This window comes from Petaurus breviceps, unplaced genomic scaffold (genome assembly GCF_028583685.1).
Source record: "Petaurus breviceps papuanus isolate PSGF00001 unplaced genomic scaffold, PetGlider_PUasm1.0 186, whole genome shotgun sequence".
Classification (NCBI taxonomy): Eukaryota; Metazoa; Chordata; class Mammalia; order Diprotodontia; family Petauridae; genus Petaurus; species Petaurus breviceps.
In genome coordinates this window covers 19271195-19297483 of record NW_027185798.1, presented here as the reverse complement: position 1 = coordinate 19297483, position 26289 = coordinate 19271195, and the positions used below count along the sequence as shown (strand labels likewise).

General features: G+C 47.7%; 1 protein-coding gene across 4 annotated transcripts in view; it reads left to right on the top strand.

Moving 5' to 3' along the window:
* Window positions 1-25362, top strand: part of VPS53 (VPS53 subunit of GARP complex) — a 144549-nt gene extending 119187 nt beyond the window's left edge. For 3 of the 4 annotated variants that reach the window (XM_069089706.1, XM_069089710.1, XM_069089708.1), the window contains 5 exons: window positions 9163-9311; window positions 13402-13471; window positions 18788-18925; window positions 20918-21022; window positions 21404-25362. In XM_069089706.1, the coding sequence (XP_068945807.1) occupies window positions 9163-9311; window positions 13402-13471; window positions 18788-18925; window positions 20918-21022; window positions 21404-21574 (633 nt within the window). In that variant the 3' untranslated portion in view covers window positions 21575-25362. The remainder of the gene's footprint in view (window positions 1-9162; window positions 9312-13401; window positions 13472-18787; window positions 18926-20917; window positions 21023-21403) is intronic. The other variant, XM_069089707.1, reaches the window with a different exon arrangement.
* Window positions 25363-26289: the final 927 nt, after the last annotated feature.

The window sequence follows — 26289 nt, the reverse complement described above, 5'->3', positions numbered from 1 at the left end:
CAAACATTTATTAAACATGCACTGAGAAAAACAAAGAATAGCAGGGACACAGAGGTGCTGTCCTCAGTGAACTTACATTCTAGTAGGGGAGGTGATAGATCTGTAAATCAGAACATAAACAGAGTAAATCCAGAGTAAATTGGAGGCATATGCCACTAACTGGAAATAGTACTACACATGGGGTCCTTAAAAGAAAATCACTGACCTCCTTAGAGTATATGCCTAGCAGAATTCTGAATATTTTAGGCAGTTTCTTGATATAATTCCAAATTGCTTTCCAGAATGGTTGGACCAATTCACATCTCTACCAACAGTGCAATGTGGAACATTATTTTTATTTTTCATTTTTCAAATGCTTTATTAACTTCTGATTTAGGTCATTCATTTCCGCCAGATTTTGAGTTGCAAATTTTCTCCCCGTTTTTCCCCTACCCACTGCCCCAAAATAGCAGTCCTATTTAGGAGGATATCCCCTCCTCCAATCTGCTCTCTCCCATATTTTCTCCCATACCCCTTTCGACTTTTCCAGTAGGGCATGGTGGATCTCTATGCCCTGGGAGTGCCTGTATATCTTATTTCCCAATTACATGTAAAATAGTATATGTGTGTGTGTGTGTGTGTGTGTATAACCATTTGATTTTAAAACTTTGAATTCCAGATTCATTCCCTTCCTCCCTTGTCACCTACCCTTACTGGGAAGATAAGCAGTTCAGTATAGGTTGTACATGTGTAGCTAATGAAAAACAATAACATAGTAGATATATTGTAAAGGACTGACTATATTACCCTCCCTCCTATCCCACCTCCCACTTGTTCTATTCTCTACTTTGATCCCATCCCTTTTCAAAAGTGGGTGCTTCCAACTTCTGTCCCCCCCAGCTTGCCCTCCCTTCCATTATCCCGCCTCTCATACCCTTCCCCCTACTCTCCTGTAGGGTGAGATACCCTATTTAGTGTGTATTTCATTCTCTCCCCAAGCCATATTCAATGAGAATAAGGTTGACCCATTCCCTTTTGCCTTCCTATTCTTCCTCTCCATTGTAACCCTTTTCCCTTGCCTCTTCTCTATGAGATAGTTTACCCCATTCTGTCTCTCCCCATCTCCTCTCATTATATTCCTCTCTCACCTCTTAATTTCCTCTTTTAAGTATCATCCCTTCCTATTAAATGGGTCCTGTGCCCTCTATCTATGTATACCTGTAAACATATATACACACATTCACACATGTATTCATATGCCCATATAACCTCATATATAGACATACATATATATGTATATATATTTCTATTCCCTTCAACTGTTTTCATACTGAGAAAAGTTTCATCAATTACAATTATCGTTTTTCCATGTAGGATGTTAATAGTTCAACTTTGATAAGTTCCTTATGATTTTTTTCCCTGTTTACCTTCTCATGCTTCTCTTGCTTCTTGTATCTGAATGTCAGATTTTCTGTTCAGCTCTGGTTTTTTCAGCAAGAATGCTTGAAAGTCCTCTATTCCACTGAATGACCATATTTTCCCCTGAAACATGATACTCAGTTTTGCTGGGTAGGTGACTCTTGGTTTTAATCCCAGTTCCTTTGACCTCCGGAATATCATATTCCAAGCGCTTCAATCCCTCAGTGTAGAAGCTGCCAGATCCTGGGTTATCCTGATTTTGTTTCCACAATATTCAAATTGTTTCTTCCTGGCTGCTTGTAATATTCTCTCCTTAATCTGGGAATTCCGGAACCTGGCTATAATATTCCTAGGAGTTTTCTTTTTGGGATCTTTTTCAGGAGGTGATCGGTGGATTCTTTCAACCTCTATTCTGCCCTCTGGGTCTAAAACATCAGGGCAGTTTTCTTTGAGAACTTCCTGGAGGATGATTTCTAGGTTCTTACTTTGATCATGGCTTTCAGGTAGTCCAACAATTTTTAAATTCTCTCTCCTGGATCTCTTTTCCAGGTCAGTGGTTTTTCCCATGAATTATTTCACGTTGCCTTCTATTCTTTCATTTGTTTGGATCTGTTTAACAGCATCTTGATTTCTTATAAAGTCATTAGCTTCCATTTGCTCCAATCTAATTCTGAAGCAATGATTCTCCTCAGTGAGCTTTTCAGATTCTTTTTCCATCTGGCAAATTCGGCTTTTTAAGGCATTCTTCTCCTCATTGCCTTTTTGAGCCTCTTTTGCCAGTTGAGTTAGTCTATTTTTTAAGGTGTGATTTTTCCTCAGTCAGGCTGTTGACTCTCATTCTGTAATTTTTTTGCATCGTTCTCATTTCTCTTCCCAATTTTTCCTCCACTTCTCTTATCTGCTTCTTAAGGTCCTCTATGGCCTGTAACCAGCTCATATTTTCCTTTGAAGCTTTTGGTGCAGGGGTTCTGACTTCACTGTCTTCCTCCTGTTCCATGCTTTGCTCCCTTTTGTCCCCAAAATAGGAGTCTAATGTTGGAATCCCTCATTTCTCTCCTTTCCTTTCTCCTCTCTCTCACCCCTCTCTTTATCCTTCCCTTTATCTCCTCTTTCCTCTGTGTCCCATCTTTTCTCATTTATGCTGATCCTGGCTGCCCTCAGAGCATTTTCTCCTCAATCAGCATATCCCCACTTTCCTTACCTGGCATATTTTTGTTTCCCTACATGTTGGGTCCTCCTTTCTTCCCACATTGTTTTTTCTTGTTTACTCATTGCCAGTTAAATACCAGCTGGAATAATCTCAAGAAAAGCACAAAAGGAAAGATTTGAAAGATGGAAAACTCCATTGAAAATGTCAGGAACAAAGTTTACCAGAAGTTAGGTTCACATTTCCTCTGATGGCTTTTCATGATGTTTGTTTTATCTTCTAGGTGAGCCACTGTTTGCCGCCCTCCCCCCAGCTCCCCTTTTAAAAACCCAAATACATTTAGATCATCCTTACCTTAAGGAACAAGACCAACTTTGGATGAAGGGCCAGTAGTGCTTGGGTTTCTTTTGCCAGGAGATTTGTTTGTCGGAGCCAAAGCGATGGGTTGGCCAGGAGGGCAATGAGCAGCGGCTGGGCAACGCCATTAAATCATTCTCTAGTCATTGCAGGTAGTGAGTGACAGGGCAGCCCCGGTGGTACACAACAAGCAACAGAGGCATCTCTAACGTCCTCGGGCCACTGTATTTTAAAGTACGTATTCTCACTTTGTTTCAATGAGTGAAAAGTGAATCAGTGTTGTTGTTTTTAAACTTGACCAACAGAGGCACAGCTGGCTACCGTGTGAGGTGTTTTATTTTTTTCTGCCTCTTGACTTGGTGTGGCTGTGAGAGGCAGTGCAGACTAATGGATAGCATCCTGGAGTCCTCGTTAGAAGCCTCTCCTCCAGTGCTCCAGTCAGCACAGCTTCCTCAGTGCCTCCCCTCCCCTCCCCACCCTGCCCTCTGCTTACTCCCATCCCTGCACTTGATCCCCATGTGGTGTGCGCTGCCTGAATACTGCTCCGCATCCCAGCATCCTTCAGCATCCAGCTCCACTGTGCTCAGTCGGAAGGAGGAACAGAGAGTTCCTCCCAAAGCCTCCATTTAAGGAGGGCATCTAGGTCAGCTACTCTTCATTCTGCAGTCCGCCCCCCACCCCCACCCCTTCCAGCTTCCTTTGCTGTGGTCTTCCCCCTTAGATGCTAAGCTCCTTGAGGGCAGGGACTTTCTTTTCTGTATTTGTATTTCTAGTGCTTCTTGTGGCACTTAGTAGCCAATTAATAAATGTCTCTCAGCTTACTGATTGAAGTCTTCCTATAGCAACTCCAGCCTACAAGGCTCTCTCCTCTTCCTGACTTTCCTAAACTAGATCCAGCTGCCTGGATTGTGTATTTGGCTGCCATATCGAGCTGTCTCCTATTTGTATGATGTGATCCTTGCAGGCAGGCTATCACAGTGATAGGGTGCTGGATGTGGAGTCAGAAAGATTGGGATTCCGATCCTGCAGCTGAACTTCTCAGCAGCCCCTTCCCTCCCCGGGTGAGCCCCTGAAACTTAGCAGCTCAGGTTTATACTGGCTTCAGGCCACTGTGATGGGGGAGTTCCCACAGAAATCCCACAGAGTTTTGACATGTTAAATACTGGCCCAAGTGCCCAGCCAGGCCTGACAGTGGCCAGCCATTATTAGGAGTAGCTAGACTTCTCACTTTGGGGATTATGGGCACATATTTAGTGAACTGGAATATGAATTAGAGCTAGAAGAGGAGACTTCCAGGTGAAGAAGCACCTTCTACCCATGCATGTTAGTGTTAGCAGCCTAGTGACTGGCACAGCTCACAGCTGTCCTGTGTGTCCAGGGCTCCCTGTTTCTCTGTCCACCACTCCAGGCTGCCTCCTATCACATGATCAGAAGGGGAAGGGAGGAGGGAGGAGTCTTTCTCACCATTTTGCCCTGGTGTTTGGGACTCTGCATCTCCAAATGGAAACACTGCAGTTTTTAATTAGGTGTTTATGAATGGACAATTCTCCCTTGTCAGAGGCTGCCAGTATATACCCTAGTGGTGTTGCTGTGTTGATAGCTGTTGCTAGTTGTGAATTGATGGCATTACAAAGAGTCACCTAGGAAATATCCTTGGCATAATTTGCCTTGTCCTTCCCTCCATCTCCCAAGCAGTCTTAATTAAAAAAAAAAAAAATTATTAAATAAGGTTGGGAGGTGGGGGCGGGGAGACATAAAGGGCATGAGAAGGCTTTGGCCTCTCCCTAATGAGATCATTTAGCATCACCTAAAGAAATTTCTCATCATTTGGGTGGAGTCAACTCCCTGAAATCAGATTAAGGGAAAAGCCATGGTAATAAGATAAAAAAGTAATGAGGAAAACATTACACATAACAGGAACTGGAGGTGAGCTACCGCTTCTGCGCCAGGGCCTCATTAGGGGATGGAGCTGACCCTGGGTCCTGTCCAAGGGCAAGCTCTGGCACGAAGGATCTGCCAGGTCCAAGGAGGCTTTGAGGACATGCCCAGGATGGACCTTGGGTCCTCCCCCTAAGGACCATCCCAGTGAAGTGTGGAGAGGCTGACCCCCAGGGGATTGGGCACCTTGTAGTTCATTGTATTTTAGCCATGGCAGCTCATTAAGAGCCTTGTCTTGAAGCACGAAGGCATTCAGATTAGCATGGGCATGACATTGATGAAATGGTGTATCTTTGAGGTTTTGAAGTGTTAGAACATAGAGTGGGCACTCGCTTGGACAGACGTTCTCTTTGGAGCAGCCTGGGCCCTTTGGGCCTGTCTGGTGGTGTCTGACTGTCATGGTGCTGGCCATTAAGTGGCCATGTGACCTGGACCAAAATACTAAACCTGTAGGCCTCCATTTTCTCCTCTGTCAAGCGATGGAGTTGGTTTAATAGACGATTCTTTTTTTGCCTTTTGGAGGGCAATTGGGGTAAGTGACTTGCCCAAGGTCACACGGCTAGTTTTTGTGTTAAGTGTCTGAGGCCGAATTTGAACTCAGGTCCTCCTGACTCCAGGGCCGGTGCTCTATTCACTGCCACCTAGCCACCCCTGAATAGGTGATTCTTAAGATAATTTTTCAGGTGAAAATTTGGTCCTCTGTCCTACACGTGTGTGAAGCCGTCGCCTAGAAGAGCAGCACAGATCTGTGACTGGTGTGGAGAAATCCTAGCTCATGGGCTCCTTGGAGCTCGGTGGAAGCTCCAGAACCATCCACATTAATGTCTTCTTTTCTGCCCTTTCCCTTAAGAACCCTGTTTTCTAGCTAAGAAACATCAGGACCTTAGAGCTATGTACCTCCACTTTTGTACACAGAGTATTTGGCTTGGTATTCTTTTGAAGTCAGCATCATTTTGGGAGGTCAGCTTAGCAGAATTCTTCCATTACTTTCCTTCTTCTCATTATTAAAGGACCCACACTTAATCAGGACATGAAGAGACATTGTTCCTCATCTCCCTCATCCAACTATGAGCAGGATCTGAGTAGAACATGGTCTGTTGGTGGCACATCTGTGGTCCCTGCTGCTGGCAAGGATGAGGCTGCCAGGTTTCTAGAGCCTCCAAGTTCAGGAGAGCTAAGGCTGAGTATGTGTTCACACTTAAGCCTGGTCCCAGTTTGGTGGGCCACCAGCCTGCCTCAGGTTCTGCTCAGGTTGGAAAAATGGAGCAAGCAGAACTTTCTATGAGGTCAGCCGAGGCTTGGGCCCATACGTGTCCACTGTACTGCCAGCCTGGGCAAGAAGGGGAGATCCAGTCTATAGAACGGAAATGGGGTGGAGGTAGATCCTGCCATCCTGGTCAGAGAAGGTCACCCCCCAGGCTGAGAGAGGCCTTGGATAACTTTGGACTGTTCTTTCTGATGTCATTCATTCAGCTGGTGTTAGCTAATTGCTCAGACTGCTCAATGCAGCCTGTGCAGTGTACTCTTTGTTGGCCCCAGAAGAGATACAGAGGTAAATAAAGCAGTCTTGGCCCTCCTGGAGTTGGTGATCTGGTCAGCATTATCGACAAGTTAGTGCAGTGCAAGTTCACCTGGGAGATGTGCCTAAGACTAGTGCCGGTCAGATGAGAGAGGAATATCATTCCTTCCTGCACCACTATACCACATGCTAAGTGGCCTTGCCCCTCACCACGGCTCCCCCTCTACTTGTTCAGATGACCCCATTCCCTCCTGTCTTCTCCAACAGATAACCCCCTCTGTCGTCCCCACTCTCACTTCTTTCCAGTGTCTCTGTCTCCTGCCTCATTTCCTGCTGCCATGTCTTCCCTGTCATGAAAAAAGCCTCACTTGATCCTTCCATCTTTACGATCATCCTTTTTCTCTTCTGCCCTTTTTAGTTAAATTTCTCAAAAGAGGCAGTCTACAATAGATGCCCTTACTTTCTCTCCTGTTCTCTTCTCAACCCTTTATAATCTAGTTTCCGACCTTGTCATTCCACTGAAACATCACACAGAAGCAAGAACTTCCAGCTTCTCCCCCAGGGCCTCCTGCTCCCTCCAGAGTTCCCAGTGATCTCTTAATTGCCAGATCCCAAGGCCTTTCTCAGTCCTCATCCTCTTTGACCTCTCTGCAGCCTCTGACAGTGCTGATCACTGGCTCCCTCTTGAGAGTCTCTTTTCTAGTTTTTAGGATATTATTGGTTCTTGTCTGACCTTCTCTGACCACTCCCTGTTACTCTCTAACCATAGGTGTCCCTCCAGGTTCGGTCTTGGCCCTCTTCCCTTCCCCTTCTGTACTGTTTTACTTGGTGATCTCATCAACTCCCAGAGATTTAATATCCATCTCTTTAATCACCATACTCTAATGAGTGTCAGATCTGTGTATCCTGCCCCAACCTCTTCGCTGACCTCCATCTGCTCAGACATCTTGAACTGGATGTCCAGTAGACATCTTAAATTCATTGTATGCAAAATGGAACTCATCTCTTCCTCTAAGTCCTCCCTCCATTTCCTTAGACTTACAGTGTAGGAGTCATCCTGGCCTCCTCCATGTCTCTTCTTCCCCACATCCAAGCTGTTCCCAAGACCTGCCGATGTCACCTTTGCACCATCTCTCAGATATATCCCCTTCTCTCCTCTGACACTGCTACCATTGTAGTGCAGACCCTTGTCACCTCACACCTGGATTATTGCCATAGCAGCTGGTGGCTCTGCCTTCCTGAGTCTCTCCCCACTCCAGTCCATTCTCCGATTAGCCACTGGAGTGATTTTCCTAAAGAGAAAGTATGATTATGCTGCCCCTCTGCTTAATAAATTCTGGTGGTAACCTGTCACCTCCAGGACCAGATACAGAATGCTCTGTTTGATGTTCAAAGCCTTTCATGACCTGACCCCTCCTCCCTTTCCATTCTTACACCTTACATCCCCGCATGCTTCTTCTGATCCCGTCACACCGGCCTCCTGGCTGTTTCATGACCATGACTGGTGTTTTCTCTGCCTGGCCTCCAAGCCCAGAGCCCTCTTCCTCCCCTGCTCTGACTGCTGACCTCCCTGTCTTCCTTTAAGTCACAGCTTAAATCCCATCTTTTCCTGGGAGCCTTCGCTAACCCCTCTTGGCTATTCCTTATCGTTCCTAAATAGCTTGCTTGGTGTACATCTGTGTGTGTTGTTGCCCTCATTAGATTGTAAACTCCTGGAGAGCAAGCACTGTCTTTTGCCTCTTTCTGAATCGTCGCACTTAGCACAGTGCCTGGCACATAGTTAGCTCTTAAATATTGGTTGATTGATAGATTGGCTGGAGCTGTCAGTTGATTTGGACCTTGATAGATGGGTAGGATCTTGTTAATCTGTCACGATGTGGTTGTCTCTCAGTAATCTGCATGTGGCCCATCCTCCAGATTTTGATCCTAGGTTGGCTTCTCTCTGCCTCCCAGCAAGGCACCAGGCTTCCATCTCCCTGTTGTCCCATCCATGTACACTTAAGTGGTACAGATTATCTTCATATCCACTAAAGCAAAACAGGGTTGGGTAGGAATCATAGAAAGATATATTCAGTTAACTATTGCCTTGGATTATTTACGTCATGGGTTCTGTCCAACCTTACAGATAATTGATAGCAGACTGCTGATGACTTGGATATTCAGGAATAATAATTCCCCTGGTTTAATTTTCATTTGGAATAACACTCAGGCACACTCCTTACATCATTTTGGGTAGATAACTGTGCTTGGTGGATGTCATGGTTCTTCTCAGTCTCTGCTGAGTGCTGGAGGTGTTTTGGGTGTGGACGCGGCCAGAGCGAGGTGAGGGAGCACCTGGTGGAGGTCCTCAGACTGGAAGAGGCAGAGAGGCTCCTGTTCCACACAGAGGATCCATTCATAGACTTGTTTCTCCGTAATTTCAGCTTTCAGAAAATTCCTATGATGAATTGCCATAATCCCTATGAGAAGGGCCAGGGTAGCTGACAGGCAGACAGGATCCCCAGCGGGATCTGCCCCAAAAACATTGAAGTTCCCTAAGTGGGGGTAGGTTTGTTGAAGATGAAGACATTGCTCTGTGCACAAGTAACAAGATGGGAGAAGGCAGGGGCTTTGTTCATAGATGTCTGGGCTAAGGACAGCAGGTGCTCTTAGGGCGAGCCAGGCAGAGGCCTTTAGCAAGCAGGTGACATTCCCAAGGTGTCAGACTCCCTTCTCCCCCTTCCCATCTCTGCCAGTTCTAAATGCGCCGCCCCCTCCCCCTGGCTCCAGGACTCACACTCTTCCTCTCTGCTCCCTTTTCCAGATGCAGTGGCAAAATGTGGAGCACGTGGGTGACCAGAGCCCCTATGTCACCTCTGTGATTCTCCACATAAAGCAGAATGTCCCCATCATCCGCGACAACCTGGCCTCCACACGCAAGTACTTCACTCAGTTCTGCATCAAGTTTGCAAAGTAAGTTTGGGGTTTTTCTTTTTACCATTTTCTTAAACCATTTTCATTTTACCATTTGACCTTTTCTTAAGAAAAAAAGTGGAGTGCTTTCCCTTGTCTGATTGTGACACAGTGCGCAACGGACAGGGACCTTCACAAAGCCAGATGGGAGTGATTTGGGAATCGGCAGCAGCCGGGTGGCAGAGGATGGAGCACCAGCCTCTGGACCTGAGTTCAGATTTGGAAGCATAGAGCATGCCTCTTAGCTTCCTCCTGATACCCCCTGCCTCCCAGGTTGGTTGTGAGGCCCAAATGAGATGATATTTGTCAGATGCTTTGCAAGCCTTCCAGTGCCATGTCAGTGCTGCTGTAATGATCATCTGAGGTTTTGTCTGGCCTCATCAGCCTCTTGGTATTCATGGTCAAGAACTTTCTGTAGTTATTTTTTGTGGTATTTTGTCTCCTCAGCTGTATTAGAAACTCTTCAAGAATGGGGGCTGTATGGGGCGGCTAGGTAGCACAGTGAGTAGAGCACTGGCCCTGAAGTCAGGAGGACCTGGGTTTGGACCTGGCCTCAGATGCTTGACACACACAAACACACAAAAAACTAACCATGTGACCTTGGGCAAGTCACTTAACCCCAATAGCCCTACCATCCCCCCCTCCAAAAAGCAAAAAAAAAAAAAAAAAAGAATAGGGGCTGTAGATTCTCTCTCAGGGGTTCTTAACATAGAGTCCATGGACCAGTCCTGGGATAGAGTTTAAGTTTGTGAACTTTGATTGGAAAAATGTGACCCTTTTATTTCCCCCGACCTTGGTGGTTTGATGCATTTACAGACAATGCTCTGAGGCCCCCTGGGCTTTGCCAGGCTGTTGCCCAAAGCATGCAGAACACAGACACACACACACTCACACTCACACACATGGTTAAGATCCTCTATTCTGTGTTCTGGTTTTGTGCCTGCTTCCTGCTTGGTGTCTCCTGTATATTTGGAGCTCTTAAAAATCCTCATCTCCCAGGCAGTGTGGTATAGGGGAAGAGCTCAGAATCATAGGCTGTTGGCTCAGTCAGTCCTCCGCTCAGCATTTATCACAAGCACCTGCTGTGAGCTGAGCACTGTGCTAAGAGCTGGAGATACAGAGAAAGGCAAAAACAGCCATCCTTCCTCTGGTACTTCCTGCCCATGTGACCCTAGCCCATGTGACCCTTTACCTCCCTGTGCCTCAGTTTCCTCACTTGTAAAATGAGGTGGTCTCAGAGGTCCCTTCCAGCTCGGGATCTGTGACATTTATTGTGCCTGATAGAGATGCCCAGCTCTGGCACATGGTACAAAACCAAACACAAATGGGCAGTGACATGTGTGCTTCTTAAGTGGAGGAAGGGGAGCAGCAGTGGGAAGCCCACGGCGAGTGCCCATAGACAGGACCCTGTGGGCTCCAGGAACTTGTGCACAACTTTCTTCAAGCATGAGCTGGAACATAGGAATGTTGGCCCCTTGAAGTAATAGGCGCTTGCTGCCTGACTCCAGCTCAGCCTTCCAGGCTTCTGGCTTCTCCTGAGAATGTGCCAGTTCTAGTACATAAAACAGGCCTTTTTAACCTGGGCTTCCCCCACTGGGTCTGTGGATTCATTTGGAGGGGGCCTGAACTTGGATGGGAAAAAAAAAGATTGCTTTTATTTTCACTAAGCTCCAACTGAAACGTACAGATAAACGTTCTTGTGAGAAGGGGTCTGATCCACACGCGGCCAGACAGCCAGAGGATTCTGTGGCACAGAAGTGATGCACTCCTGTCAGAGTGAAAGGTCGCCTTTGAGGGCTCTGGCAGAGGAGGTGGGGCCAGGCTCCAGGAGGGTCCACCAGGGCTGACCCACACTGCCATGTTCACATGGGGGCTCCCCGGTGATGAGGCACACACTTGCACCTGGCCTGCAGATTCTCTCCCAAAAATTGCTCCCAATTTGTGTTGAGTTAAGACTTTGAGGTTATTTTTTTCCCTGCCTTTCTCAACAATAAATCTTTAAGGAATAACAAGTATGGGCTGGGTCTTACAGTCAACATCAGTTCTAGGTTGTCAGGAAAAGGATATGGTGGGATCTCCAGCAGGGCGTTAATGTTTGTGCTGTGGCAAATGAACGAAGAGCCAACATTCCCTCTTCGCTCTCTGGGTACTCATTAGTTTGCATTAAGAGCACCGCCTGATAAATCATATCCTGACGCTCCCCATAATCACTGTTAGAAATTCTGTCCCAGTGAAAATTTATTATGCTTAAAACCTCCTCCAGGGATTGCGCAGGGGCTTGCTTGCCTTAGTGAACATAAAGAGAAGTCAGAAATCCATTTTCTCAGCTGGTCCCAGCATGAGCCTTGATGTCCTGGGGGTGCCACATCCCTTTAAACGTCCCATGAAGGCCCCACTGAGTAGGTGGGGCATAAAAGCTCCTGCCTCTCAGGAAGATCCAGTCTAAAGAACTCAGAAAGGCATGACCTGCGCCCCTTGCAAAGCTAAGACCTGTCTGTCGTGAGATGGGGCCGGAAGACCAAGGCCCTCTCCACGTGGCCTCTCTCTTCTTTCTGATGCCACCGTCACTCACCCTTCAAGGCTTCTGTAATCAAAGATGTCACTCCTCTCTCCTTGGCTTTCTTCTTTCTGTTCTTCCCTGGCAACAGTCAGACCATAGGACCAAAGCTCTGGATCCAGAAGAAGCCATCTAATCTCACCCGTTATTTTAAAGAGGAGGAAACTGAGACTTATTGAGCTTAATTGACCTACCAATGATTCTGTGGGGAGCAAGCATTAATTAGAATTTTAACTCTAGTGGCCAATGTTTTCACTCCCTGTGCCAGGCACGGCCTTCCTTCCTTCTCCCCCTCCTTACAAAGCTAAATGCCACTGCATCCTGGAGGAATCAGGAGGGACAGCTTTGGCTATTGGAAGTAAGTCTCCTGTACTCTTCATGACCAGACCAGAGAAGGGGAGGCCTTCTGGGTTCTCCCTTTAGACTAAGTTACTCTTATGAGTTTCTCCTTTGGCATTTCTGAGACCTATAATGACTTCTTCTATTGACAGAACTCAGCCCACCGTGCTGGAATCTTCCTGCATTTGTTAGACCCTCTCCACCTGGAGATTCTTCTGGTCCAGACTTTGCATTTTTTACTTGCTTATCTCATGTAAGCCCTTTGAGGGAAGGGCTTTTCCTTGTTTTCTTTGTATCCCAAGCACTAGCATAGTGCTTCTGATAGGAGAGCTACTTAATAAATGTTTAGTTGAATTTAATTTTAAAATATAAACTTAATAACCATCAAAAACATATAACCCAACAAACCCCAACTGCAGGTAATTGAATGTAAGCAAAGGTCCTGTGATTTTAGCAGTGTGGGTGTTCCTCACCAGTGTTTTTTTTTTTAAAGCAATTGGGGTTAAGTAACTTGCTCAAGGTTACACGGCCAGTTATTTCTGGGTGTGGTGCTAAGTATCTGAGCCCATATTCGATCCCCAGGTCATCCCGACTCTGGGACTTGTGCTCTTACTCACTGAGCCACCTGGCTGCCCCTAAGCAATTGGGGTTAAATAACTTGCTCAAGGTTACACAGCCAGGTGTTTCTGGGTGGGTGCTAAGTGTGTGAGCCTGGATTCGATCCACATGTCATCCCGACACTGGAGCCGGTGTTCTTACTCGCTGTGCTACCTGCCCACCCCACCAGTGTTTTTTTTAAGTATTTGAGGTGACGTCTCCTGGCCAGGGTCATGCAGCAAGCATCAGAAGTGGATTTGAACCAAGATCCTCCTGACTTGACAATCAGCACCAGGTGTCCCCCCTCAGTTATCAAGTAAACATATAAAATCTTACATAAAACTCATAGCATTTCCCAAGGGAAAACCCAGCATATTAGCTGACGATAAACAAAAACCACATTTATTCTGTCCAAATCCACCTGAAGTTCCTGGGTCTTTGGTTTTGTTTTCTGTTTTTTTGTAGTGATAGTTATGTGTACAATTCTTGTCCAGCTGATCTGTTTACTCCCCTCCTATGGGTCTGAGGAATGTGGGTGAGGGTGAGCGGTTCTTTAACTCAAGAGACACTTTGTGATGTCCTGATCTCTTTTCACAGCTCCTTCATTCCCAAGTTCATCAACCATCTCTTCAAGTGCAAGCCAATTAGCATGGTGGGAGCAGAACAGGTGAGGCAAATGCTGGTGTGTGATGTGCTCCCAGACCACTGGGCAGCCTTGCCCGGGTGCCCGCTAGGAGTCCATGCCAGCGATGGCAAGGGTAACAAACCTTCTTGGTGTGGAACGCTCTTGTAGCACACGCTGACTGGCTGTCTGATTACAAGGGGAGCAAGAAGTCCAAGGATCCTTCATTAAAAGGCCTGCTGGAAAAATAATCTTTCCAGCTCTGTTGTGGTGGGCAGAGGTGGCTACAAGCAGTGTCCTAGAGGATAAAGCCCAATTGCATAAAACAGCCCTAGAAACAGACTCCTGTTTCTGCATCTTCCACCTGACATTGTTTCTCCAGGAACACAGTGTGAGGGTCATCCAGGTAACAGAGCAGCAGAGACCCCATGTCATGGTGGAGGTGCTTCTAAGGGGCTGCTGGTCTTACTGCATTGGCCACCCCTCGGGGAGCCACCACCCTCCTTGTGGATTGGAGGCTCTTTGAGGGCAGGACTGTTATCCACCAGCACACAATGCCTTGTATCTGGTAGGCTCTTTATACGTATTTGTCCAATTGAAATATCATAGGGCCGGTGTTGATACATGCCTATGATGACAGAGGTAATTCTTTTATGGGGAACTAAGACAAGAGGTTGTTTTTTTCCCCAGTGCTAAGAAACCCTGCTCTCTTCCCTCCAAGAAGCCTCCCACATAAAGCCCGTCCTCCCACTGCCTGTATTTTGTGTCCTCAGTCCTCAGAGACTTAGTGCCCTTGTCGTCCCACTCGTTGATTCCGCTTCTTCAGAATATGATGTGAGTGAGCAGGGCCCAGGTGCCTCCTTGTAATGTAATTCCAGCTTAAAGCACAGAATGGCTGCGTTGGAAGAAAGGGCCTTTACCCAGCCCTGGTCTTCCTCCTGTCAGATGGTTCTGAACTAGTAAGCATAGCTAGTGACTTGGTAAGTTTTCTTTGTGAATTATTTCATGCTTGTGTTTTCTTTTCTTTTTGTGTATGTGTGTGTGTTTTCCTTTCATTAGCTGGGGTCTAAGACTTCTCAGGAGGCCCGTGTTTTACCAGTGCCTCTTAGAGCCCCAGAGAGTAGTGAGCTAGTCAGTGATCATTGAAGTTAAAACACAATCCCAGCAAGTGTCCCAGGAGGTTAAATTGAATCAGTCATTGACTGAGTCTCACTGATGCAAAGATTTCCACCAGTGTTCTGAAATCCCTGACTTGCATATCTGACACAGAGAGCTAATTCTTTCCATTGGAAATAGCAGAATAGTGCCCCAACATGTTGTCTCCAGTTTCATTAGCATATGAATCTGGGACTCAAGGCCCTTGAGTCTGTTCTCTGACTGTTGAATGTAATCAGATAATGCTGGGTGATTCCTGGATTCCTGTCCCCTTCAGCAGATCACATTCTGGTCGGATATTTCTGACTCCAGACTTGCTGAGGCCACTGTAAACATAAAGTAGATTCACACTGAAAAAATGTTTTTCATGTGTCTGCAACTTTGCCAAGTCGTTGCTAGCTGACTTAAAGGATTTCATGTCTGATAACTGCAATATTTTTTTATTGCATCGATCCAAGACCTCGTCTGTTTTTCTCAGTCTGTTCACTCCTCCTCTTGCCCCTTCTTTTCTTTTTTTCTTCATTATTTTCTTTGCCTTCTCTTTCTCCTTCTTTCCCTCCTTCCCTTCTCTACCTTTGTCCATTCTTTCCTGTCTCTCTGTCTTTCTCCTCCCTCCCTTCTCTCTGTCCCCACCCCAGAAAGATCATTTGAATAATTCAGCACCAGAGTAAAGCCATCATGGTGGGTATGGGGTATGTGGGATGTCAGTTTGATTAAGTACCATGAACAGTCAGTTGTACTTTTACTTATAAGTGAGAAAACTCTCCTTAAATCCTATTTCCTTTTCCTCAGATTGTAGACATAGCTATATTGGTACTGGGAAAACCAAGTATTAGTGGGGGAATCGAGAAATGGGTGAGAAGTGGACTGTGCTCCCTTTTGCCATTCTCAGGACTCATTGCACCTGACCCACATTTACCTTGCTAGACAATACCTTGGAAACCCAAGAGGGTGGGTGGCATAGCTTGAGCAGCCAGTACTTGGGCAGTGGACATCCAAGGGAGACTTGGAGGCCAGAACAGATCCACGCTGTGTTACGGGGAGGTTGTAACCCAAGCCATAACAAAGGCCGTGAAATTCAAAGCTGTGGCTTAGCTTAATCTCAGCCAGCTCTGCTTTGCCAAGTTGATGGAGCCTGAACTCAGGACTCACTGTAAAACTTGAGCCTTCACAGAAAAGGAAGAGAGGGTTCTTTTATGTTTGCCTATCTGTGGTCTATTCTTGGCTAGTGTTGAAAATGCTTGAGGGGCGGCCAGGTAGCACAGCAAGTAAGAGCACCGGCTCCAGTGTTGGGACGACCTGGAGATCGAATCCCGGGTTCAGACACTCAGCACCACACCCAGAAATAACTGGCCGTGTAACCTTGAGCAAGTTACTTAACCCCGATTGCTTAAAAAAAAAAATGCTTGAGTGCTTCACCTTCTAGCGTCTTCACTTTCCTTGTGGATGCCTCACAAAGGTGTGTGGAGCTTTACAGACAGATCCACAGGAGTCTCCTGCCCACATTTAGAGTTCTGCAAATTCAGCAAATGCTAATGCAGTATCTACTGTGTGCTTATCTCTGGGGATAGAAAGACAGAAGGTAGAGCCAGGCATCACAGATTAGAAGAGATGTGGACAAAGTGTATCAAAGTAGCCTAAGAGGGAGAGAGGGAAAGCTAGGAAAATCCTGTGAAAGGTGGAGCTTGAGCTGAGTCTTGGAGGAAACGGAGGCTTCTGAGAGACAGAGGAGAGGAGGGCACACAGACTGCAGGCATGGGGAACAGCCAAGGCAAAGGTATGGTGATGGGAAATGGGATGTCATCTGTAAGGAACCACGAGTGTCCCAGTGTGATGGACAGGAGGAGTACAGAAGAAGTCAGGATCTGAAGAGCTTCACATGCCAGCTAAAAGAGTTTATGTTTAATGCCAGAGGAGTGGGCAGCCACTGAGCTTATTGAGTAGGAGGAATAACATGGTCAGAAATGTACTTTTTAAAAACCACTTTGGCAGCCTCAGGGAGCGGGGCTGGATGGGGAGAGACTTGGGACCAATTAAGAGGAGACTGCAGTAATTTGGATGAGGGGTGTGTCTGAACTAGACTGGTGGCCATGTAAAGGGATAAATGGGATGGAAGTTATGGAGTCAGAAATGATAAGATTTGGCACCTGATTGGATATGGGGGGGGTGGTGAGAGTGAGGGGACAAAGGTTGGCACCGCCTTGATAGGAAAAGAGAGGAAAGTTAAGGAAGAGTAGAGGATGGTTCATCACATATTGGGCAGAGAGGAGTATGCAGCCAGTACAGGAGTGAGGGCAGGGAGTCTGCTGAGGGGGTGAGGGATTGAAGGTCAAGATGAGGATAAAAATTAGGGAGAGCTGGCATGATAAAAGACTGGGAACGGATAATGGAATTTCAGAGTCATTGAATATGGAAGTGTGGCAGGTATGGGTGACAGGCTGTGACTGCCCCTGTATGTGTAACTGAGCAGAGTGCAAGAGTGGGTCATGGGAGATGCACAGGCTGGGGAGCTGCCAGGCAGGGTAGTAGAAGGCATGTCGTTGGTTGGGGTGGAGGACAAGACTGGGCTGGGCCCCGAACTCACTGAGAAAGGAGGGGATATGTCCTGGTCAGTATAAAATGACCACCAGGATCTGGACTGGGTAAAGACATTGATGAGTGACGTCAGTAAAGTCTGGAAGTGACAGTGCATGGCAGAGTCTTTGTGGCTCCCTCCCTGACACATCCCTGAGATTGGGAGGGTGCAGCCAGCACCGAGGAGATGGCCAGAGATTCAGTGTCACCTGGGAGGAACCATGGCTTAATGAGTGCCAGAGCTGGAAGGTAGGTGAGGAAGCTCCCTGCGGCCCCACGGGGAGGGGGGACAAGTCAGGAGTGGGTCTTGGTGGTGTAGAGTTGAGGTGGACAGAGATGCAGTGTCACCTGGGAGAACCATGGCTTAATGAGTGCCAGAGCTGGAAGGTGGGTGAGGAAGCTCCCTGTGGCCCCACGGGGAGGGGGGACAGGTCAGGAGTGGGTCTTGGTGGTGTAGAGTTGAGGTGGACAGAGATGGTGACGTAGCGGGGCTGGTGTAAGTGTCCCTTGGGAATGAGTCTAGGCAGAGAATCAGTGGGTAGGTGGAGCTGTGTGGATGAAAGGGAGAACCTTCGAAGGTCCAAGATCTCTTGGTGTTGAGGTGTCAGGAAGCAGGGCCAGGAGGCAGGCGGTGTTACTGTGTGTGCAGTAGGACTCTGGAAGCCCAGCCCCCTCTGCTTGCTATGAGGAAAACATGGTGTGTAATTGAGGGGGGGGAGCACCAGCAGCTGGGGGTTGGGGGGAATCAGGAAAAGCTTCAGAGAGATGGACTCAGGTTCTTAAGAGAGACCAGAAGTGAGGAGAAGGTGCCTCAGGGACTTGGGGAGGCCCAGGCAGTGGGGGCCCCCTGTGCTTGGCACAACTACTCCCCAGATCTGAAGTCTTCCTGGCTCAACTCTGTGTCTGTATATGCTGGCCCCAGAAGGAGCCTGCTGAACATTGTGCTTTCCTCCAGCTTTCCTCTCTGCATTTGAGAAGCAGAAAAGGCAAAAGTGGCTGGTAGAACACAGGGGCAGGGGACTGGACCTGGGATCTCAAAGACACAGAGGCTCCCAAGTGAGGAAATGCCCTTTTCTGCTCTGGGCCAGTCTTCTTTGCAGCTTCTAGTCTTGGAGGATCAAGTGGGGAGGTAATGTACTCAGGGTCACACAGGCCATATAAGGCAGCCGCAGGGCCTGGGTCCTGGCTCTTTGCCAGCTCCCCAGGGCTGCTGAGAGCTGGGCATGGCAGTGCCTGCCTGTAAATCCCTGCTGCCAGCGAGGAGGGTCTGGCACAGCTCTGGGGTTAAGGAGTTCTGAGCTGCTGTGGGCTATGCCAGGTCAGTGTTCACCGTTGTGGTGAGCCCCTGGGAGCACAGAGACCTCAGTGGATGAGGTTGGAGCCAATAGGTCCGAGCTCCTGTGCTGATCTTCAGTGGCCCTGGGCCTGTAAACAGCCCAAACACTTGCAGCCCAGGCAAGGTGAGGACTTGTCTTAAAAACCCAACAGCAAAATGGTACTGCTCCTGTTAAGTGAAGTTTTCCATCGGCACTGACATAGACACCAGGTGTGCTTAGACTTAAGCCGTTTGGCTCTGTAGTCACAAGCTGTGGTCTGGCCACTGATCTGGCCGGCCTCTCTTTGCTCTTGCAGCTGCTGCTAGATACTCACTCTCTGAAGATGGTCCTCCTGGATCTGCCCTCCATTGGCTCCCAGGTGGTGAGGAAAGCGCCTGCCAGCTACACCAAAATTGTCGTGAAGGGCATGACCCGAGCAGAGATGATCCTGAAGGTAACCGCTTGTTGCTCCTCACCCTCATTTTCTCTTAGGCCCCTTTGATCACGTAATCTTTGCCTTGGGGCCTGGTGTAATGAGGCAGCCTTGCTGAGAGGTCTGTGGGGCTGCCAACACTAATAGCATGCCTTGATGAGGTCATTGGTGGGAAAATCAGTGACCCATTTAGTTTACAACAGGAATTCCAGACCCAGCCAACTGTTACCTGCTACTTCATAATGCTGCTCTGATGCCTGCACTGGGGCCTGTGGAAAAAATATAGTAGCTGAAGGTAGCCATGAATGGTTTATGTGTTGAACTTTTAAAATTCCTTTGAAGCAAACTCTTGCTTCTTAAGAGAATGGCATTGAGCAACACAGAGAAAGGGCATGAGACCGGAGCCTTCCCCGTCTGCCTCCTATCTGCCACTTATTGGGACGACCAGATCGTGATTAGAGGAGAAGAAGGAAATGAAGAAGGGATGGCCGGTGGTTGTGATGGTTGCAGCCACAGTCCCCGTTAGCAAGGGTTCGCTCCTTCTGAGAACTTTCCACCATGTTGGAGAGCCATGCTTCTTCTCTGTCCCCAGCTGGAGTCAGAGGACCTGAGCCAGCAACCTGGCTCTGTTCCTTTTCTCGATGGTGTTGGGCATATAAGCTGTGGGCCTCAGTTTACTCTCTGGTAAAATGAGGGGTTTGGACCAAAGATCTCTCAAGTCCCTTCTCTCACGCTTAGTCCTATGATCCTCCAAGGGTGGCCGTGTAAGGAGGTGATGAGGAAGTAGAGACCAAGTCAGGCCACTTGGGGCAGGCAGCAGCAGCCCTTTCCCATCTCAGACTGGGCCTCTAATCCAGAGGTGCCAAACTCACAGTCAGATTAAGTCATAATTGGGAAATGTTTAACAAAATAATGAAAAATATGTACAGAACAGATCATGTGAACTTGTGATTTTCTGAGTCCGTGTGCCCCCCAGAGGCATCTTGTCTCCACTGGAGTTAGGCACCGCCTTAGCTGCTGCGCTTCAGAAGAGCATGATTAGGGAGGCTCAGGGACTCCTCGGGAAGGCTCACATTCAGTGTTCTGAAGTGGAAAGACTGGGTGTCCCTGCTGATCTGTCAACATCACGCCTTCTTGTCGGAGAACGTGTGTTGGACGACACAGAGCGTGCCGGGATCCAGGCCTTCGGCTGGCAGCTCTCTGCGTGCTTGTAGGGCTCTTGGGGGTGAGGGCTGTACAGATGTCCAGGAATTGATGAAGTAAGCATTTCTTAAGTGCCTGCTGTATGCCAAGCCCCATGCAGTCTTGAGAAAAAAAAACATTGAAGCCGGTCCTGCCTTCGGGAGTTTCTGTCCTGAATGGGTCCATCCTTGGTAGCCAAAGAAGGCCGTGGGTTGGAGAGCCATAAGGTCATAGAGTACAGGGTATGTTCAGTATTGCAGCAGTGACAGTATTGATTCGGTTATGGTCAGAAGTGGAAATGGGAGGAGGGAGGGCATGAGTGTGGTGGCTTAGTGGATGGCAAGAAGATGGCAGGATAGCAGGTGTAATGTGGCTGGTGTTGGCTTGATAGAGAGGGCACTGAGGAAGGCGCTGACCAGGGCCCAGGGCAGAATATCCAAAGCTGACACAGGCGGATCGGAGGGGCAGCATCAATCCTTTGTTGCTTCTTTTTTTTTTCCTAAAAGAACCGTTTCGAATAATTAAATTAAAATTTGTGATCTTAGTTTTAGAAAGACAAGAAAACATGAAAACTCTCCTTCCATTTGCACAAGAGTCAAAGAAAATGATTAAACTTTGGTCCGACTGTTTGGTGGGCCCCTTTTCCTTTCAGGATCGATGATGCACCAAGAGCAGAAGCAGAGGCTGTAAGATGTCTGTTAGTGGCCTTTAGGACTCGTATCACAGGCAGAGAAGGTGTCAGACTGTGGTTCGTGGGCCGCCAGGCTTCAGGGAGGAGAATGACCTTCCTCAGCCTCCCTGATTATTGGTTTCTTCTGTCTCCCCTCATAGGTGGTGATGGCCCCTCATGAGCCGTTGGTGGTGTTTGTTGACAACCTCATCAAACTCCTTACAGACTGTAACACAGAAACCTTCCAGAAGATACTGGACATGAAGGTCAGAGCCAGGCCCTCTGAGGGCTGCCCTTCTGGGCTTCCTCTTTTTCCTCCTCTTCCTCCCTCCCCCTCTGTTCCTTCTCCCTTGCCTATACCAAGGGTTTGGCTGCATGAGCTAGTGGAAAGAATGCCAGAAGGAGTTGTGGTCCTGTCACAAGCCTTGTGACCTCTGGCAAGACCTTTCATCCCCCTCACCTCGGCTCAGCTTCCTCCTTTGTAAAATGAGAGGGTGGAACAAGCTAGGATTCTGAGGTACCTTTGGAGTGTGCTTCGATCTGAAGGAGAGTCTGAGACCGGCCTAGAGCGTCCAGGCCATTTCTTGAACCCACATCCCAGCACAGTTGGCATGCACTCCTCTGAGCAGGCTCTTTTTTCTCCCCAGGGCCTTAAGAGAAGTGAGCAGAGCAGCATGCTGGAACTCTTCCGCCAGCGGCTCCCCACCCCACCTTCAGCAGCAGAGGGTCCTGGCTCCACGTCCCTGACAGCACCAACACCTGAGCAGGAGTCATCCCGCATCCGAAAATTGGAGAAACTCATCAAAAAGAGACTCTGAGCAGGCAGGAGACGGTCCCGGGGCCCCATTGCCAGAGAGTGGTGCATCCTCCCACCCTCAACAGGCAGCCGTTTTGGAAGACCCTCAGACCTCCCCTCTCCTCCATCAGCATCATCCCTTCATGTTTTCCTGGGAAATTTGGAGTTGATAATGTACATTTGCCATATTGTGTGGTGACTCCTTCCCTAAACTATGAAGCCAGTTTGGCAAGAGAAAAAGAAAGAGTGTGGGTTGGGTTATTTCTTCCATTGCTTGGGACCCTGTTACCAGGGGCTGTTTCAGAATCATCTCTAATCCCTAAAATGCTTTTTATTTTTTATTTTTTATTTTATTTTTTTAAGCAATCAGGGTTAAGTAACTTGCTCAAGGTTACACGGCCATTTATTTCTGGGTGTGGTGCTGAGTGTCTGAGCCTGGGATTCGATCTCCAGGTCGTCCCAACACTGGAGCCAGTGCTCTTACTCGCTGAGCCACCTGGCTGCCCCTAAGCAATTGGGGTTAAGTAACTTGCTCAAGGTTACACGGCCAGGTGTTTCTGGGTGGGTGCTAAGTATCTGAGCCTGGGATTTGATCTCCAGGTCGTTCTGACACTGGAGCCGGTGCTCTTACTCGCTGTGCTACCTGGCCGCCCCCTGCTTTTTATTTTCATCCACTAGCTTCTCACTGTCATGTCATTTTTAGGAACTCGTTGTCTGTCACCTCTAGCCATCCCCCAACTAACACCGGACTTTGTTCCTCACTTTGCCTGTTTCCCCCCTCCATCTAGAATCCTGTGTCTAATTAGACCCCCGGGAGTGCTTTGGACCTGCCTTTGGGGGACCTGTAACTCCTGAGCATGTGCAGCGACAGATGCTGCTGGGGATGTGCCCGCTGGCTATCACGCCAGCTCTCCTAGCATATCGTGGTTTGCCTGGGCCTGGGTTCACCATTGGCCCAGTTACAGCTCTGCTCTTCCTCACTTTTTCAGCTTAGGATCTGGTTTCTCCAGCCTTCTAAAGAAGCTCTCTCTGTGCTTGTGGACGAGGGCCTCAGAGGCTGAGTATCTGAGGATATATTGGGGTCATTGTGAGAGCAGACAGACATCTGCTTTGGGAGAGGTTTCTGCTTAGCATGCTCACTTAGTAGGGCTGCAGAACAGTGTTTCCCGCTCCTGTTTCTGTGTTCTTCTCCTCTCCCTTTGTCCCCAGTAACTCATGGCTTCTTAGGAGTGGGGTTGGGCTGAGGAGGAGGCAGAACCAGGAATGTCACTTGGCAGATTGATGCCTAGTGGAACTGTGGGAAGGCTGCTGCCTCCATCGTTTTTCCACCCTATTCCCTATGCCCCCTTAATTCCTAAGATGAGTTTGAAGTGACAAATGTTATATACATATATAACTGGAATGCCATGTTATTAATTACTGATGAAAACAGCCCCAGAGGCTCATGAAGTAAAATATTAGTTGGAAAGAACTGACTTTTAGGCCTCCCAGCCTGCCCACTGTAGCAGCTGCTCCTTGCCCCCAGCGATCCTCATGACCTCTCTGGCTAATCTGACTTGCTCTCAGAAACAATAGCACTATAGCTCTGTGGTTTCCTAGAGAAAAATGATTCCTCCTCAATCGTAAGGAAGCCATTTCCTGTGGTGATAGAAAGTGTGAAGTGTCTGCAGCTACCAGACTTCCCTGGAAGCCAATTCGGGCTTCACTCTGAGAATAATGGCAGGGGTAAGGGTGACCCACATTGGCCTCTGTCCTTTATTCAGTTGTATATATTTCAGAGGGAGAGTGAGAAGGAAGGACATGCAGCCCTTTGTTTGCAACAGATCCGATGGTGGTGGGAGGCCAACCTGACCAGTAAAGGGAGAAGAGGGTGAGGAAGGATTCTGGGAAATTCAGAAAATCCCAGTTTGAAAATCAAAAAGTAGGCTTTTCTTCTTCCCTCTCAGCTAATCACCCATCCCGTGAGCTGATTTGGTTCATTGGTCCTGATTCTGGGCTTCTGAATTCATTTCCTTGGTTTTGATCTTTTCTTGCTAAGTAAGGGGTTTTCAGTCCTGGACCTTTTAGACTGCTGGCCGTTGATAGGGAGGCAGATGAAAAGTCAGGATTTGGGAGAGTGTTTACAATTTGATTTTGACATCAAGGCTAGGTAAACAGAAGACTGCTGTGGGGTGAGATTCAGTGAACACCTTTCTGTGGCGTTAGGCTAGTGACAGGCTCTGAAGAGGTAATTCAGCTGGCGCCAACTAAACTTTACTTCTTCCTTTCCTGGCGGCTGATAGCATTTCTCTTCTGCTCTTTCCCACCATAGTTGGGATGGTTGGTTTGAATTCAGTCCATCTCTTGATTCTTTTCTGTCTCCTGGAGGTTTCTTTAGCTAGCTGGCTCAGCAGGTTGTTCAAGGCCTAGTTCTCAGTATTTAGGGAGGCTCTTTCATTCCCGTTGGTCCCTCTCTGGGATGATCTAAGATGTGTTTATTCCTCAATGCTTTGGGTCTGCAGCATCTCCTCTCTGAAGGGGCTAGCAGGAGTTGGTAGGTCTCGGATGAAGTGCTGTGCCCCCCAGGGCTGAACACCACAAATGGGCTTTGTGTCATGATGGTATAGAGAGATTTCTTTAAACAAACATCTTACTGGCTCTTTAACCAAAATTTATTTGTTGTATATTAGAGATAGTTCAGACATCACAAAAATATTCTTTGCTGATTGCTCACTGCTTAAATTCATAGTTGATGCTGATGTTATGGACCATGCTTCAAGCCTGACTTTTTCCACAGTACTAGAGTCTTTTGATGTTCCAACCCAGGGCAGTAGGCCCAGCAGCATTGTCCTTGCTGCTGAGCCATCTGCCTGACAAGAGCCACACTTGGCAGCAGTTTCCCAGATTCTTTAAGAAAGAAAGAAAATCCCAAACACTTGAAAGTGGCTAAAGCCAAATATCTGCATGTAACGTTGGTATTTATAATCCCCCCCAAAGTGACGCCTTCTGTAATTGTTCTGCCATCTGGGCTGGGTCGGTGGTGGTTCTTTCATTTGGATTACTTAGAGTAAAAGATCGATAAACCTCGTCTGAGCAGGAAGAGCCTAGCCTGGTGAAATCAGATTAGGGATGTTGTCTTGAGCACGGACACTGGAACTGATGAATGATGGGATCCTACTGTGAAAGACAGGTATGGAATTTGCTTTGTTCCTGGAGAGTTCTAACCTCCACTTTCAATTACAGAACGAATTAGATGGGGTCCTGTTTCCCACCCAAAAACAACCGAGCAGCCACTGGGCTCCTGCTCTGTCCTCCCTCCCATGCCAGCAGCTCCTTTCTGCTTTTTCACATTCAGTCAGTTCATTGAAGTTCACTAGCAGATATTCTCCTGAAGATAAGTGTAACAAGGCCTGGAGGCTAGTGCCGGGAAGAGCCAGCAAACTAATGGCAAATCAGCCAAGGGATCTGGCCAGCTCTGCTACATGTGGTTCTTAGACTGGTTTGTGTTGAAAGTCCATAGCTACACTAGCCACGGTGCCTCAGCTTCCCTTTTCCATCTCTGATAGAACCGGGCTGCTTGTAGGGGGAAGGCAAACGGTTTGTGTGTCTTGTTCCGGTCAGGATCTTTATTCAAAATGAGCATGGTGTGGTAAGAGAATACCGAATACATAGGCATATTGGGAAACCAGCTGAAATAAAGGATGCTTTTGTCTTTTGTATATAAAATAATTTCCTGTTTCCTTGTATTTATCAAACTGGGTGCTTCTGGAGCCCTCAAATTGGACACCTGAGTAAGATGTAAATTTCCTTCCAATAAAAGGATGGTGTTTTTTTTGTCGTAAATGTCTTTTATGTTCCCCATCTGGAAGTGATTTCTTGGTGTATGCTGGAGCGTGACACTGCCGCTAATTAAACCATTATTGTATGTCATTTGCTCAAATGAGTTTCATTACTGCTGACAGAAAGCAGAGTGGATGGCAGGAAAGAGAATCATCAGGAAGCCATGTGGGCACTGTGTTCATCTCTCCCTGTCTGGGCTCTCCCCCACAAAGCCAGTGCATCTCTGCCCTGAGGCCTTCTGACATGCTAAAGACAGTTCACAGGAACAGGACATGGTGTTAATGCGCACATTTTTATAATATTTGTCTAGCAACAAGTCAGGTCAGCAGGCATTTATCATGCGCCTGCTATGTGCCAGTCCTGCCTTTTGCCCCAACACTGGGCTTTGATGACCTGAGAGTAAGGCTGAGGACTCTGCACAGCTCGGCCTCACTTAAATCTACTTCATACGCAGGTCAAGGCATCATCCGTGTCATCAGCCTTCTCTGAAAAGGAAGGATGAACACCAGTCACTGTGCCAAGTGCTGGGGCTACAAAGAGAGACCAAACAGAACCCTGCTTTTGCAGTCTCATGGGGGAGACCACATGCAGACAGGCATCAACAGAGATGTCAAAGACAGGATAAACCAGGGGAAGGCAAAGATTAAGGAGCGTGTGAAAAGGCTTCCTACGGAACGTGGAGATTTAGCTGGGGCTTGAAAGAACCCAGAGAAGCCACTTCAGCATCGCTGAGTCACAGGGCTATGGAGGGGCCATAACCTGGCCCCCTCCTGCCTTTCCAGGTTACGAAGGGCTTTAAAAGGCAAACAGGGTTCTGTGTTTAATCCTAGAGATGATAGGAAGCTCCTAGTGTTTATTCAGTGAGGGGGAGAAGGGCATATATGACTAGTTGGACTTGGGCTTTATGAAGATCAGTGC